Below are 16,890 nucleotides of genomic sequence, written 5' to 3'. Positions count from 1 at the left end.
AGATAATATAGGAGAAAATCTAGACGACCTTGGGTGTGGTGATGACTTTTTAGATACACCACCAAAGGAATAATTCATGAAAGTAATAATTGCTAAACTGGATTTCATTGAAATTAAAAACATCTGCTCCATGGAAAACAATGTGAAAAGAATGAGAAGATGAGAATATGAAGACGAGTTAATGTCAAGGGAATAAGACTGGGAGAAAATACTTGTGAAAAACATATCTGATAAAGGACTGGTATCCAAAATACACAAAGAATTCTTAAAACTCAACAATAAGAAAACAACCCAATTTAAAAATGGGCCAAAGACCTTAACATGAATAGATGCTCTTACTCCATATATCATCAGGGAAATGCAAATGAAAACAATGAGATACCACTAGTAGAATGGCCATTAGAATGGCCCAAACCCAGAACACTGACAACACCAAATGCTGGTGAGGATATGGAGCAACAAGAACTCTCATTCATTGCTGGTGGTTGCTATGAAGAGCTGGGGATTGACTGGAAGGGGTCATGATGAAATTTCTAAAGTGATGGAAGGGTTCTATATTTTAATTTGTGCTGTGTGAGAAGGATATACATTTATCAAAACCCCACTGAATTTTACACTTAAGTTCTGTGCACTTCACTATCTATAAATTTTGCCTCAATTAAACAAATAACAAAATTAATTTACAGAAAAGATAAATTTATGTAGCAGCTTTTCTATCTGGTGATAATAATAATTGACCTGTTTTGAGCTTTTACCTTGACCAAGTACTAGTCTTAACAGTTTACATGTTTTATCACCTCTAATTTTTAGCAAAAATCCAATAACACCCTATTTTACAGGCAAAAAGAGGAGAATTAAGGTTTCTGCTCTATATAGCTTGAAGTGGCGAAGCCAGGATTTAAACCCAAGATTTGGAACCTTCAAGCCAAGCTTTTAACCTCTCTGTCCCACTCTACTGCTGTCTTTGAGCTCTTCTGAAGTTTCTTTGGAGACAATAATCAGGCCAGGAGGAGCAAGCAATTAAGGTGGTGCCTGCAGAGGACGAGTAGATTGAGATCCTGTCAGATTGTCATCTGTACTAGAAAAGTTCTAGGAATAATGAGCAAGTGGAGATTCCCAAAATACTATGGAGGCCGCAGTTCGATAGGGTCACTGTGCTTGCTTAATTCAGACTTGCCAACCACTAACAAATCCACTCTCAAATGAGAGGTCAATAGCATACCCTTGTAGAAGAATCCCGAGGCAGGACCCTCCTGTATCTGTAGATGGCCCTTCGTTGAAAAAAGCACCTATAATGTTAAAAACTTCATGAAGATTTGAAATCACCTTCATAAATGAAAGAAGTGGGATCAAACACAAAGTATTCAACTCCTAGGAGAAAAAAATAAATAAAAGAGACAGAAAAAGAAGGGTCCATCAGGTGTGCATATGGTACAGTAAAAGACTTGGAAATTATTATAAGCTCAAACTGAATTAGAATGACTCACAGAATGTTCTTTCTCCAAAGTTTATACAGTAGTTGAAATTCATGTATAGAAAGTGCCAGTTACCTGGTAGGCAACCAATAAACAGTTATTACTGTAATCCTAACAGGATTCATGACTTAATAAAAGATAGAAAACAACCCTGTCTTAGCAGTTGGTATCAGAGCTCAGTTAGAATTTTAATCTTTCCTTTAAAAAAAAAAGTAAACTGAGAAGGGGTGAAGGGTGATAAAAACGAAAGTTTCAAAAGGTCTTCTAGTGGACCTGAGGCAGTGAAGAAGAAAGGCTAGTGGTCAGTCTAGTCCAGCGATGTTAACTGGAATGAGCTCTCCTCCAAGCCTTCAGACAATAGGAGCATAGGCAAGGAGTGCGTGGGTTTACACTTCTCCTGTAAAGAAAGCATGACCTGGAGGAGGCTAAAGAATTTACCACTGACTTCTGTTTTTAAATGTCTTAGAAGATGTCACTATCATTGATTGGTAGAACAGAGTGGGTCTAGATGATGCCCAAAGATCCTTTCCAGGTATATAATGTCCAACTCTGTGAGTCATTTATAAAGATGAAAGTCCACATCAATGAAAAATATTTATCTTTGTCAGTTCAGGTTGTTAAAACAAACTACCATAGACTGGGTGGCTTGTAAACAATAGAAATTTACTTCTTGCAGTTTCAGAGGCTGGGAAGTCTAAGATCAAGGTGCTGGCAAATCCAGCATCTGGTGAGGGCCCACTTCCTGGTTTGCAGATGGCCCTCTTCTTGCTGAGAAGAGAGAGGAAGCAAGCTTTATTATATTCCTTCATATAAGGACACTGATTCTAATTACCTCCCCAACGCCCTCCTAATACCATCACTTGGGAGTTAGAATTTCAGCATACGAATTTTGGAGGGACATAAACAGTTCATGACCATATTCATTAAAAATTTCTTATGCCCCTTGTAGAGCTGTCTTAGAAAATGTTAAATACAAAGGAAAAAATAGAGAAAAAATTGTATGCCAAACACAGAGAAATCTGTCATTTATACATGTGCATTTAATAATAAGGTTATACAAACTGATCATATAATAGGTTCTGGAAGTTGAGAGATCAAAGTTGATTTGAGAACTGTTACCAAAAGATGGTTTTATAGTTTGTACATGTGTGTGTGTGTGTGTGTGTGTGTGTGTGTTTTCAGAGAACTTTGAAACCTTCCTGATATTTATTTTGGCCACAGCATCCGTATCTAAATAATGGCTGTTCTTTTAGTCTATGAGGTGTCTGTCCCCAGAGACTTCCTTTCCGTATCTGTTTAAACAATTTGCCAGGATTCTGTCTGCTAAGAAAATGAGAAACCTGGTGTACAACTTTTGCCTAGAAAAAATTGGCCAGATTCTGTTTCTTCAACTCTCAGACACCAAGAATAAAAAATATAATAGGAAGGGCCTTTAGGGCTCCTTGGACCCCCTCATTATGTAATTGAACAAATTTAGGTTGAAGGCCTTTGAGAAGTATGGTTTATGCAATAAGGAAGGAAGACCTGGACCCAACACTCAGATACGAATGAGTCCAAGACTGGACAGCCTTGTTGAAAGAGAAGAGATGAGTATATCAGTTTTACCTGAGGGGGAAGCTAGACCTTGCTATCGTATTGGTTGTACTCTCAAATTAAAATACAATATGAACCCTAGAATGTAGGCTGGAAATTATGCTCTCACAGAAGCAAACCTTCTGTTTTGTGTTCTTATGCCAGACTGGAAGGCCCATGGTCCCAGAGGTCACAAAAGAGAATTCTTCAAAAAACTAGAGAGTATATTCCCTGACCCATTTGGTTCCCCAGAGATCCACGCTTTCTCTTTCCTTTATGTCCAGGCTCCATCCAAACACACTTCTCAGAGTGTTATCTAGGTCAGGGTTTCTCAATATTTTTTTTTTTGTAATTTACTGTCTTTTTAAAATTTTAATTGTGATAAAATACATGTAACATAAAATCTACCATCTTAACCATTTTTAAGTGTACAGGTTAGTAGCATTAGGCACAGTCACAAAGTTGTACAGTCATCCCTCCCATCCATCCACAGAACTCCTTTGATCTCCCCAAATGGAGACTCTGCTAATATGCTGAATTAATGAATTGTCATAGCCAGTAACTCCCATCTCCCCCTGGCAACCACCAGTCTACTTTCTGTCTCTATGAATTTGACCGGACCTCGTATTGGTGGAATCACATAGTATTTATCCTTTTGTATCTGGTTTATTTCACTTAGCGTGATGTCTTCAAAGGTTCATCCACGTTGTAGCGTGTGTCAGAAATTCTTTCCTTTTTAAAAAGGAATTTCCTTCCTTTTTATGATTGAATATTATTCCATGGTGTATACACACACACACACACACACACACACACACACACACACACACACATAATGAAATAATATTCCATGGTGTGTGATTCCATTCATCCATCAGTGGATACCTGGGTTGCTTCTACTTTTTAGCTGTTGCAAATAACGCTACTTATGAAGATGAGTATACAACTACCTCTTTGAATTCCTGCCTTTAGTTATTTTGGGTGTATACTCATTTCATCCTTTTTGAACATAACCTACACAGTCAGAAGTACATTTTGTATCATGTCCGATGAAAGTGTATGTACTGAAAGAATGGTATCACAAAACATTACCTACAATTACTCTGACATCTTCTATTCTTATTTAATATTTTAAAATACAGATCAAACCACACCAATCCACCTTTTGCCAGCCAATGTTCATAACACACTATCGTTTACTGACCAACTAATGATACATAATCTGTGCCAAAGGAGTGAGGAAGGAGAAGGAAATGACGTGCCCCTCTTCAGACCTCCCCATAGCCTCCAAGGGAGTTCTTTCTTCATCTCTTACAGATGAGGAAACTGAGACTGAAAGGGTATAAGAAGCTTGTCCAAAAAAAAAAAAAAAGAAGAAGCTTGTCCAGAGGTTTGTATCCAGTGAGTCTCTTCCCACTCGGCTCTGCCATTCCCCACACTACCAGAATATGACTAGTTTATACCCTGCAGTACTCCCCTCAGAGAAGCCATAAGTGTTCTCACAGGGCCAAGGAAAGCTTGAGCTCAAAGGAGGCCTGACAACTCAGAAAATTTTAGGACCCATTCACAGGCTCAAGAAGGTAGATAGTTGGAGTGTACGTTACGCAACAAGGAAAAGTTTTGCGGCGACCCCTAATTAGATCGCATAAGTAACTGCTTCCTTCACTTAATGATTAAGGTGGACAGTTTCTGGACATGAGTTTGACACTTCTGCAATGAGCAATTCCAGTCCCCACAGACATTAATTAATAAACTTTAGCTACTCTGTATTCACTGTGGCTTTAGCATATAGCAACATTTTTCTGAGGAGTCACTTAGGCCATGGGAGAGTGTGGTAAATCAATAAATATGACCATATTTATTGATCGCAGTGGGTAATCAATAAATATTGCCTGTCATTAACAGACTAATTATGCTTCCTCCAAATATTTTCTTTTATAAAGCTTCTTCATGCTCTTGTGCTGAAGCTTTGCCCAGCTATTTAGACATAATACCTACACAATAAGAAATCGTTGGTATGAATCAATGAATGAATGTGGAATAACACAAGGGATGGTTGGAATACATTTGCTGTGCATTTTCTGTATCTTCGTTCAGAAATACCACTAGCGATTTGTTCTTTCTCTTCTACAGATTTTAATTAAGATGTAAATCTCCAAAATGCAGAGTTTATATATTTGCAAACTGAATTCTCCCCCTCTTCCCACCCCCCGATCACACAGATTCTCTTTGCCTCTAATGCTGATCTCTCCCCAGGCAGCCTGGTACCATTATGATACTTTCCAGGCATTAAATGCCTATTTTGTGCCAGAGGCTGTACTGGACATGTTGTCTTATTTAATTCTTACAATAATCCAATGAGGTGCATTATTGTATTATTACATCCCATGTTATAGAACAGAGAATCAAAGTCTCAGAGTTGCAAGTTGGCTCGAGGAGATTTTGCAGTGGGCCATGGCCTAGATTTCAGCTAGGTCAGCCAGCTCCAGAACCACTTGCAGGAACCACTTTCAGTCTGTGGCCTGGTACAGAGGGCACATGAAGCAAAGGCGATTTTAAGGGAGAAATCCTGTTTCTGCATGAAGGGCTGGTATTTCCCTGAAAGCCTATACAAGGGAAAGTCTTCCCTCCCTCCAGATCATCAAAAGGACTGTGTCCCAGAGAGCTGGGGAAGAAGTAGGAGGAAGCCTGGTTATAGACAATGAGGAAGGGCGCTGTTACTGCACAGTGATGGAGATCTTGGAAAGAGCCGAGGCTGCAGTCTGGGATTCATCTGACAGTCCAAGTAGCTGGCAGAAGGAAAAGGACAGCTTCCCAGCCCTGGCCCCCCTGCTCACCTCAGAGGGCCTTCTGCGCTGTTGGCAGAGTATATTTTGCTAAAGCAGTACTCACACAATCCCACCAAAGCATGTAAAATATTTAAGCCTCTGCCCTCAAGGTTCTACCGCAGAGAACTCCACCCCCACTTTGAGCTTCTTATAGCTGAAATAGACAAAGGGACAGGGAAGGTAGGGTTAGTGGGCAGGTGACCAAACTTTGACACACATGCACGCACTCATCTTTCTATGTTAAAAGGGCCATCCCTGCTTTTAAAAATGAGGGCTTGGTGGGACTTAAAGCATTTCTTTAGAATAGTATAAAGGTGTTGGTATATCATGATTAAGAGGTAAAAAATCCTGGGTGCCTGGGTAGCTCAGTCTTTAAGCGTCTCCCTTTGGCTAAGGTCACGGTCCCAGGGTCCTGGGATCGAGCCCTGCATCGGGCTCCCTGCTCCGCGGGAAGCTTGCTTCTCCCTCTCCCACTCCCGCTGCTTGTGTTCCCTCTCTTGCTGTCTCTCTCTCTGTCAAATAAATAAAAATCTTTAAAAAATAAAAAAAAGAGGTAACAAATCCTGAATAGTAACCAGCCAGTCTGTATGTTAAATGCCTAATAAAAATTGGATAACTATATAATTTAACAGTGATGCAGGGACGACAGGTGTAAACCAAAACATAGGATCACCCTGTAGAAGAATCAACTCTTTGAATCTTCATAGCAACCCCAAAAAAGTAGACAGTATTAGAATCTCTCTTTTTATAGATAAAGAAAGCGAGTCTCGGGGAGCTCACACAGGTAGTGTGGCCCAGCCAGGATATTACCCTAGAGGTATCTGACTTGAAAGCACTCTTTCTTTACCACCACCTCTGACTGCAGACACCTGAGCTGTGTTGTAGAGTAGACTCAGCACTGTTGGACTCCGTTCCTGGTTCAAAACACAAACAAATGAAATTCGAAGTGACCAGATGGCAGGAAACCCAGTGACTGGGGACTATTTCATTCAAAAATCTGTTTAACGCTAATGCTAGAGGGTTGAGTTAGATTAATTGGCTTGTAGGAATGGGGGAAAGAGTGTTGTTCATTTGCTTTTGGAGTTGGGGAGAGTAAAGAGAATATAAGCAAGGTGAAAAAGAAAAACAACCAATAGTTGGATAGGACTGTTAACCAAATAACTTCACTTCTTGAAATAATCTGATGCTAATTTCACACAACCCAAGAAGTTATATACTCTGAAAACAAAGAGAAGATTTTTTTAATGGATAAATACGTAAAATACTGGTATTTATCATTCTGAAAATTTTAATATATCATCCATTTGGCCACAGGAAAAAAAAATCATTTTTCTCCTGGGCCAATTGTAAAAATGGAGCCAGTCTCTGATTTTGTGAGTTTTGTTTTCCTATTGACAGTTTAGGCTATGACCCTCACCCCCAAAATTTACTGAGCACTTTACTGTGTGGTAGGCACTGTTCTAAGCATTTTACTCGTATCATTCTCACAGCTCTCTGGAATGGTTGTCCCCATTTACAGATAAAGGAAATGATGCACAGAGAGGGTAAGTAACTTGCCCAGCATCACACAGCTAGTGTGTGACAAAGCTGGGATTTGAACTCAGTTTGATTCCCGAACCCATGCTTTTAACCCCACTTTTATACATTCTCCATTCTGGCAATCAGACTTCAACATATTTTCAGAATACTGAATATTAATACATCTTTGAATAAGAGAACATCATTTCTGAATTACATGCCCCCCTTGGGTGTACTTAGATGTTGGAAAATACACTTGAATTAATAATTAATGTAATTAAGATCGTCATCTTATCTTAAATGTCTGGAGCATATCAATATTTTCATCTTCCCTTTCAAAATGTCCAAGAGGTGATCATTTTATTACATTTTGAAGTACAATTGAATTCTGTTGTTTTTCCTAATAATGACTGTATTAATCATGCTAAATTGCCTCAGAGTGGGAACGATAGAGAGAAAACTCTTTCAGTGCCTTTGAAAATATTAAATTTGATGCACAAATTTCAAAGGAGAATGATCGATTAAAACTTGAGTGTTTCTTTGGTTTTGTGGCGGGACTACAACCCCGTGCTGTCTGCGTGCGGGACCCATTTTGCGAGTTCTGGGCTCTGGTGATTCAGAGCTGAAACCCTGTGGACTTCTTCAGACAGTGTCAGGATGTGGTATGCTTTGTGAGACTGTTAGTAAAACTGGATGGGTCAAAAAAAAACCAATGCCATTGAGTGTTATACCGAGACAAAAAGCATTCAGAAGGATAGGAATGGAAATTTCTCTTCTTCCAGTTGTAAATAGATGTCTTTGTTGTTTTTTAAGCCCTTCTGTTTAACATCCAAACTAGTATTGCCAGATAAAATACAAGGCACACAGTTAAATTTGAATTTCAGAGCAAAAAGGAATAGTTCTTTGGTATTAGTATATCCGGTGCAATATTTGGGAATAATTTTTTTAGTACAAGTATATCCCATGCAATATTTGGGATATATTTATATTAAAAATTATTCATTTTTTTACCTGAATTTCAGATTTAACTGGGCATCCTGTACTTTTATTTGCTAATTCTAGCAACCCTACCAAACACCATGTAAGTGTAGGTCCAGCTGGATTAATTTAAATCCATACTTTATCAAAGAATAGAAGATAAGCAAGGTGAGGAAGGGAGAGAAGGGAAGGGAGAAGAGAGGGAAGGGAAGAAGGGGTTCTGGCAATCTGCCAAGCAAAATAACTAACATTTTGCAAGAAAGAAATCCTAAAACTGAGGTCATAGGATGGAAAAAGTCTGTTTCACAGACTCTTTAGCCTGAACACTGGCCAAAAAAAAAAAAAAACAAACAGGCATCCTATTAACATCTGACTACCAAAGCTCATCCAGGAATGGAAAGATTTGGAATTTGAAGATCCTTAGCTTCCAGCTTTGTTAGAATACCACAAGTTTTTATTAATTGCAAAGAGGATTTTGTTTTTTCAGTGAGATGCATAGGTAATTCGATATCAAAGAAAGGTAACTTCACTTTATGTTACTAACATGCATTTGAAACTTTGTGGATAACCTTTTGTTTGCTTGCCTTGCACTAAAATGCAAAATATATATATATCTCAATAAGATACCTGATATGGAGGAGAATTTACCTCTGTTTAAAAATCACACAGTTCTGCTGTGAAGCGTGAAGATGGCTTTTTTTAAAGTTAAAAAATATTAACTGACAGCTTCAAGACAGATTTTTTTTTCTTTAATCTCAAACCAGACAAATTACTAGAAGCAAGAAACCTCTTGCCTTAATCTGGACACGTCACAGATGTGACACTGTTCTGTAGGAGATGGCTTTTTAACTGTGGATGGGGGAAAATAACCTTTGGAATTTTTAGGATGTTATTACAAGCAAGTTTACTAGTTTTTGACTTTCTAAGCCACAGCTGGAGCCAGCCTTCATCGGGGTAAGAATATTTTCATGCTACTATTTTATCTTCTGTATTTCAAGAGTAGGATTATTGCATTTGGGGGAGTATGGCCTTTGAGGCTTGTACTGTCTGTTGAGTATGCAAATGTGAGTGTCCTATAAAAGGGGAGAGGAGCTGACAGTTTCCTTCTGTGCCGTAAACTTAAATACTCCAACAGATGATACGTCCGGGCTGCTGGAGCAGGAATTGGATCACACCATCATGTGGGATAAAAGAAAATTTTGTATATCTTTGAGAGCTTTTAAAAGGGCTGGGCTTATGGCCTCCCTCAGAGCCAAGCAACTGTGCCAGGCTCTCATTTCTGTAACTGTTGTATTGTTACTGTTGCTTTAAAAAAAAAAAATCGACCAAACAGTGCAAGGAATTTTCTGGCCAAATTATGAATCTGCCTGACAATATTTTCTTTTAGGTTAGTGAAATAGGAACCATCATTGCTTTTTCTATCCTCTTTCCTCCATTCTGCATCTTTGTTTCTTTTATGAGATACACTGTGTCATTAGTTCAGAGACTGAACAATGTTATTCCGTATATTTTCCCTTAAAGAGAATTCAAAAAATTTCAAAGCCAGGCTCTCTCCACAGAGCCACAGATGGCATCCCTGCAGGCCTGGCCGCCTGTGTAAATGCACTGAGAAGCCACAGAGAAACACATCAGTCCACCTGTGACAGCCAGGTTAGGAGCAGATGCCGTTTCGATAGGAGAAATGTCCAAAGGAAATTGTCAGGTGACATAAGTAACAGAGAACCAATCGGTTTGGTGAATTTCAGTATTCTATGCAACTAGTTACTGGGTTTTTTGTTTTTGTTTTTTCCCAATCCAATCTCTCTACTGTGGTTCTTATCCAGGGTGCACATCGGATCATCTGGAGAGCTTTTTGAAATATGAATAAGCTGTGCTCTGCAGAGTCAGTTAATTCGTGCCTGCCCCTGTGATCCTGATACATGTCCTTGGTTGGAAAACCATACTCAGGAGGTCCCAAACCCAGCTAACCTTCAGAATCCCTGAAAGGGCTTTAAAATGCAGATTCCTGGGAAATTCTGATTTGGTGTGGCTGGGTTTGGGCCTAGAAATATGTATTTTGGGAAAGTTTCACAGTTAATTTTGATGATTAGTCAGACTTGGGAAACCACCTTTGCCCTAACTGGGTCATATTAATTTCAGCAAAAAAAAAAAGGGGTTTTGATTGAAAAGAAAAATAATCTGGTCGTGAGTACATTACGTTTGGAGCAACACCCTATGTTTCCATTGTTTTCACCTTAAACCTTTTCCTAGCTTTATCCCAGCCTGCCTCTCTCCCATCTCAGTAGAAGAAATGTCTGATCCTTTTCTCTTCTGGTACCCCTCACCTCATGTCCTTCCTCCTATCTTGTTCTTTTCTTAGGTGCTCTTCCTACCTGGGCCTGTAACTGGTTCATATTTTCCCAAAGGAAACAACAGGCACATCCATCAACCATCATAGCCACTCGCTCCCAAGGGTTCTCTTCCTGACCACCTGTCCACTACAGCCCACCACTGTCTGCTACTTGTGGACCCACCACTGGGCCAAACCAGTGGCCCTTTCTGAGTCTTTAACTCCCTTGATGTCTTTGCAGCCTATGGCCCCGTCATTGATCAAGCCCTCTTTGAACCATCTGTTCCTTGTCTGCCACCCTATGAGGGAAGGTTCAGTCTTTGGTCTGTTTCTTTTTCTCTACATCCTTCTCATGATGATCTTATCCATTCCCATAGCTTTAACTCTCATCTCTGTCCAGATGCCTCTCAAGTTGAGATCCCTAACTGTGGTATCTTCCTTGAGCTTCTAACCAGTCTTTCCTGCCATCTACTGAGACCCCAAATCCTACATATTCAAAATCTAATACTCCTCTCCATTCTTGCCCCCAGCTCTTACTTTTATATTGCCTACTTTTGCTAACAGTGACCTCCAGACTCAGAACCATGGTTTCTCTCCCCTTCCTTGGCCCCAACACTTGGTAACTTGCTATAGCCTATCAAGTTCTATGCCCATAGCTTCTCCTACATAATTCTTTTTCTGTAAGTCTTTATGGCCACCTGAGTTTGGGCCTTCCCTTTCTCCCTTCCCTGTCCTCTGTAGAAACCTGATCTCCCTGCCCCCAATTGCTTCATACCATCTCTACGAAGCTGCCAGATTAATTAACCTAAAGTACAGTTCTGGGGGTGCCTGGGTGGTGCAGTCAGTTAAGCGTCAAACTCTGTTTCAGCTCAGGTCATGATCTAAGGGTCATGGGATCTAGCCCTGTGTTGGGCTCTGAGCTCAGCGGGGAGTCTGCTTGAGACCCTCTCTCCCTCTCCCTATGCCCCTCCCCCCAGATAAATAAATTTTAAAAAACACAGTTCTGATCATGCCACTTCTCTGCTCTAAAGTGTTTGATAACTATGTACTACCAAAAATTAAGTTCAAATTCCAAACCTGGATTTTAGAATCTTTTGTGATCTTCCCCTATTTCTTTCTCTAGCTTCATCTTCCACTATCTACCCTCAGTCCCCACATACCCAAAGCATGATCCAAACTAATACTTGCTATTCCTCTGTCATGCTCTGGGATCTTTCTTCTACCTAGCTCTGTTCATGCCATTCTCTCTGCTGAGAGTACATTCTTCTAATTCTCCTGATTGTCTCTCTAGGTTCTCACATGAGATCCTTTCCTACTTCTGTGATAATGCCACATGAGTTTCAAATTCTAGCTCAGTTCCTCTCTCTATCATTATACCAAATATATGGGTACCTGATTTTGCCCCTAATATATTTCCTCATAACATAATAAATATATTAGTAATAAATATATGATAGGCATATAAAATCACTACAAAATGAAAATTCACCTTAGTTATTGCCTGAACATTTTGAAATGTAGGTTAGTCAGGCATTAGCACAGTGACCTAGTAACATAGTATGTCTCATGGTCTAGAACTGTATAGTTTAATCCACTGATTAGGTGAACCCAGGGGCTGGCAAAGCAAATAAAGGGCAAGAAACACGATTAGTTGCTTTGCTGGTTTTAATTTCTAGAATTCAGAGATAATATAGGAACCGAATTCTGAAAGTCAAGTGGCTCTCCATGGTGAAATCCATACATTCCAATACCTAGTACTTCGTTTTACCCAATTGCAACCAAAGACATGGCACAATGTATTGATGCTGACATTCTTCCCAGGGCTTTTGTGTTACATCTGAGGCCTAAGCCAGAGTTGGTAGTTTATTCTTATGTTTTTTTAAAATACATCTATAGACAAAGGGAGGGTGTGTTATGTGAGATATCTGTAGGCCTGGTGCCTATGTCCGTAAGTATTATTGGATGCAGTAATGGCTCTGAGACCTCAGAGTCACACTGGAAGTTCAGAGACCACAGGGCTTAAATATTTCAGACTTAAACTTCTAAAACTGTTCCAAACCCAGGTGAACTGATGAAGATAGTTTTCACAGTAGAGAGGATAAAGGAACTTGAATTAAAGCTTCTACATTTTACGCAAAGTGGATACCAGAAGGCTGTGATAAGTGATCTATGTGTGGCAATACTGAGAACAACCCTTAAAACAATATAAGCAATATACTCAAAATCATTATAAATAAATCAAAATGGAACTCTAAAAAATATTCAGGTAACCCACACGAAGGCAAGAAAAAAAAAGGAATGAGAAACAAAAGAAAAACAGTAAGTAACTGACAATATGGCAGACTTAAACCCTAACCTATCAATAATTACATTCCATGTAAATGGTCTAAATACACCAATCAAAATACAGAGATTGGTAGAGTGGATTTTTAAAAAATGATTCAACTACTTAGTGTCTACAAAAAACTCATTTCAAACACAATGGCATACGTAGGTTAAAAGCAAAACTACCAGAAAGATACATCATGTAAAAATTAATTTAAAAAACTAAGAATGGCTATATTAATATTTTAAAAGTAGATTTCAGAGCAAGGAAAATTACAAGGGACAAAGAGGGAAATTACATAATGTTAAAAGGATCAATCCACCAAGGAGATATGCCAACCTGAAATGTATATTTAGAAACAAAAGCACTTCAAAATACATGAAGCAAAAACTGATGGAGCTGAAAAGATAAACAGACAAATCCATAGTTATAGTCAGGGATTGCAAAACCCCATTCTCAGCAATTAATAGACTACTAGACAGGAAATCAACAATGATTAGAGGAATTGAACAATACCTTCAAGCAACAGGATCTAACTGACATTAATAGAACACTTCACCCCACAACAGTTAGGACACACATTCTTTTCAAGTACCCACGGAACATTCACCAAGATAAGCCTTGTTCTGGGTCATAAAACAAACCTTAACATTAAAAGAATAGAAATCATATACATTATATTCTCTGACCATAACAGAATCAAACTAAAAATAACAGAAAGACAACAGGAAAATCTCCAAACACTTGGAAATTAAACAGCTTATTTCTAAATAACCATAGGTCAAAGAGGAAATTTCAAAAGGAAATTTATAATACACATAGAAATTGAAAATGAAAACACGACATATCAAAGTGTTATGGGATATAGCTAAAACAATATCAAGATGGAAATTTGTAGCACTACATGCTTACATTAGAAATGAAAAAAGATCTCAAATCAATTATCTAAGTCCTGCCATAAGAAACTAGAAAAAGAAGAGCAAAATATACCCAAGGCAAGTAGAAGAAAGGAAATAACAAGAATAAAAGCTAAAATCAATGAAATTGAAAACAGGAAAACAATAGAAAAAATTAATAAACAAAAAACTGATTCTTTGAAGAAATTAATAAAATTCTGGCAAGACTGAAGATAAAAAGAGAGAAAATAGAAGTAACCAATATGAGGAATGAAACAAAGGGTACCACTGTAAGACCCTGCAGACGTCAGAAGGATAAGATAACCCTATGAACGTAACTCTAAACACATAAATCTTGCAATTTACATGAAAGGGGTCAAATCCTTGAAAACCCACAAATTATGAGAACTCAGCCAAGCTGAAATAGTTAACCTGAATAGCCATATAACTGTGAAGGAAATTTACTTTGTAATTTAAAAGCTCCCCCCAAAAAGAAGTCTCTAGGCACAGATGTTTTCACTGGAGAATTTTATCATTTATATAAAGAAAAATTAACATTAATTTTGTAAAGTCTTTTCCAGAAAAGATTCCCAAACCATATGAGGTAAATATTACCCTGATGCCAAAACCAGACAAAAACAAAATAAGAATATCATAGACCAATATCTCTTGTATACTTCAAAAATTTTTTAAAAATTTTTTTCAAGAAAATTTTAGCAAGTTAAATCCAACAATGTATAAAAAGAATAATATACCATGCATACCATTTATTCCAGGTATGCAACACTGGTTCAATATGTGAAAATCAGCCCATGTAATCTTTTGTATCAAACAAGCTAAAAAGGAAAATGCATATAATCACATGCATTGATGCAAAAAAATCATTTTACAAAATTTGACACCTATTTGACACCAGTCTTATTCGATGTAACACCAAAAGTTCTAGCCGCTGCAGTATGGCAAGAAATAGAAGGCATACGTATTGGAAAAGAAGAGACACAGTTGTCTCTATTTGGAGACAACATGCTTGTCTATATGGAAAATCCCAGAGAACCTATCAAATAGAACAAACAAATGAGTTCTGGGAGATTATAGGATACAAGAACAACACACGAGAATCAGTTGCATTTCTGTGTACTGACAACAAGTAGGAACCAAAATAAAAATACAATACCATTTACAGTTGCTTCAAAGAAAGTAAAGTACTTAGGTGTAAATCTAACAACATGTGTACAGGGGCTCTGTGATGAAAATTACAGAATACTGGTGCCCAAATGCCTAAAATGTTCTTACTTGGTGTCCATAATTGTGTGTCTGTCAGCACTGTGGATCAGTCTCTCCTTGCAAAAGAGTGTTAACTCTTATCTTTGGTGAGCCTTGGACATTTCTGGGTAAATACGTAAAAGATCAAGTGCTTAAATAGATAAAAAATTATTGGTAGCATCTACACTGACACAAGTTTTCCACTGTCTCAATATCAAAAGCCCAAGAATGCCCAGATTCCCAAAGTGAGTCAGTGCTTGGATTGTTTTGCATGAACATAGTCAGCCAGAATCAGCCAGAATCAACAGCGTTGGACTTGAGCTTGAGGTGGAATTTCCAAATTTTCAAATGCTTGGTGACAGCCATCCAGCACCCCAGTGCTGGGCAGTCCAACGCATGAGTCACAGGCAGACTCTTGAACAGTCAGTGAGCACTGAAGGGATGCCCAGATTGGCCCCCAAACTCCATTGTTAATGGTGCCACAAGACACGTAGCTGCCCCGGGGGCTGGGAAATAGGCTTTAAAAAAACACAAACAGGCCGCTAAAACAGTGGTCCACAGGCAAAGAGTAGAGATGCCTGGTTAGAGAATGTTGTTTCATAGAACAGAGTTTTCAAACTGGGAAGTTTAAAGATGTTTTGGTTCCTGGAACTTTGGGTTAGCTCCAGGATCAAGATAACACTGTGCTACTGCCCAGTCCTACAGACGATACACCCTTGGAATTCTATTTTGAACAGCCTGGGAATATACAGAGAAGTTTTGGAGCAGGAAAAGGCAGACATAAGCATCATAGAACATCACAGATGAGACCTCGTGTTACAGGCCATAGATATCTTGGCAGCAGGCAAACACACTGTCAGGTATTTGGTTACTGCCTTATTAATATTCATAAAGTAGTTACATCTGTTACATCACCCTGTCTTCAACAACAACATGTGAAGAAAGCAGACTTGTTTTTTTTCTCTTTAAATTTTTTATTGTTATGTTAATCACCATACCATTACATCATTAGTTTTTGATGTAGCGTTCCTGATTCATTGTTTGCATGTAACACCCAGTGCTCCATGCAGAACGTGCCCTCTTTAATACCCATCACCAGGCTAACCCACCCCCCCACCCCCCTCCCCTCTAGAACCCTCAGTTTGTTTTTCAGAGTCCATCGTCTCTCATGGTTCGTCTCCCGCTCCAGTATCCCCCCCTTCATTCTTCCCCTCCCGCTATCTTCTTTTTTTTCTTAACATATATTGCATTATTTGTTTCAGAGATACAGATCTGTGATTCAACAGTCTTGCACAATTCACAGCGCTCACCATATCACAAACCCTCCCCAATGTCTATCACCCAGCCACCCCATCCCTCCCACCCCACCCCCACTCCAGCAACCCTCAGTTTGTTTCCTGAGATTCAGAATTCCTCATATCAGTGAGGTCATATGATACATGTCTTTCTCTGATTGACTTCTTTCACTCAGCATAACACCTTCTAGTTCCATCCACGTTGTTGCAAATGGCAAGATCTCATTCCTTTTGATGGCTGTATAATATTCCATTGTGTGTGTGTGTGTGTGTGTGTGTGTGTGTGTGTGTGTGTGTGTGTGTGTGTGTGTACCACATCTTCTTTATCCATTCATCTGTCGATGGACGTCTTAGCTCTTTCCACAGTTTGGCTATTGTGGACATTGCTGCTATAAACATCGGGGTGCACA

General features: G+C 38.9%; 1 protein-coding gene across 2 annotated transcripts in view; it reads left to right on the top strand.

The window, feature by feature from the left end:
* Positions 1–16,890, top strand: part of AFF3 (AF4/FMR2 family member 3) — a 561,794-nt gene that overhangs the window by 404,457 nt on the left and 140,447 nt on the right. Inside the window, exon 11 of one of the 2 annotated variants that reach the window (XM_027622823.2) lies at positions 7,366–7,419. The exons of the other annotated variant lie outside the window; for it this stretch is intronic. Coding sequence (XP_027478624.1) covers positions 7,366–7,419 — 54 coding nt within the window. The remainder of the gene's footprint in view (positions 1–7,365; positions 7,420–16,890) is intronic. 2 annotated transcript variants of the gene reach the window in all.

The sequence above is a fragment of the Zalophus californianus genome, chromosome 8, assembly GCF_009762305.2.
Source record: "Zalophus californianus isolate mZalCal1 chromosome 8, mZalCal1.pri.v2, whole genome shotgun sequence".
Lineage (NCBI taxonomy): Eukaryota > Metazoa > Chordata > Mammalia > Carnivora > Otariidae > Zalophus > Zalophus californianus.
The sequence above is the reverse complement of the archived record's forward strand: the minus strand, read 5'-3'. Positions and strand labels throughout refer to the sequence as shown.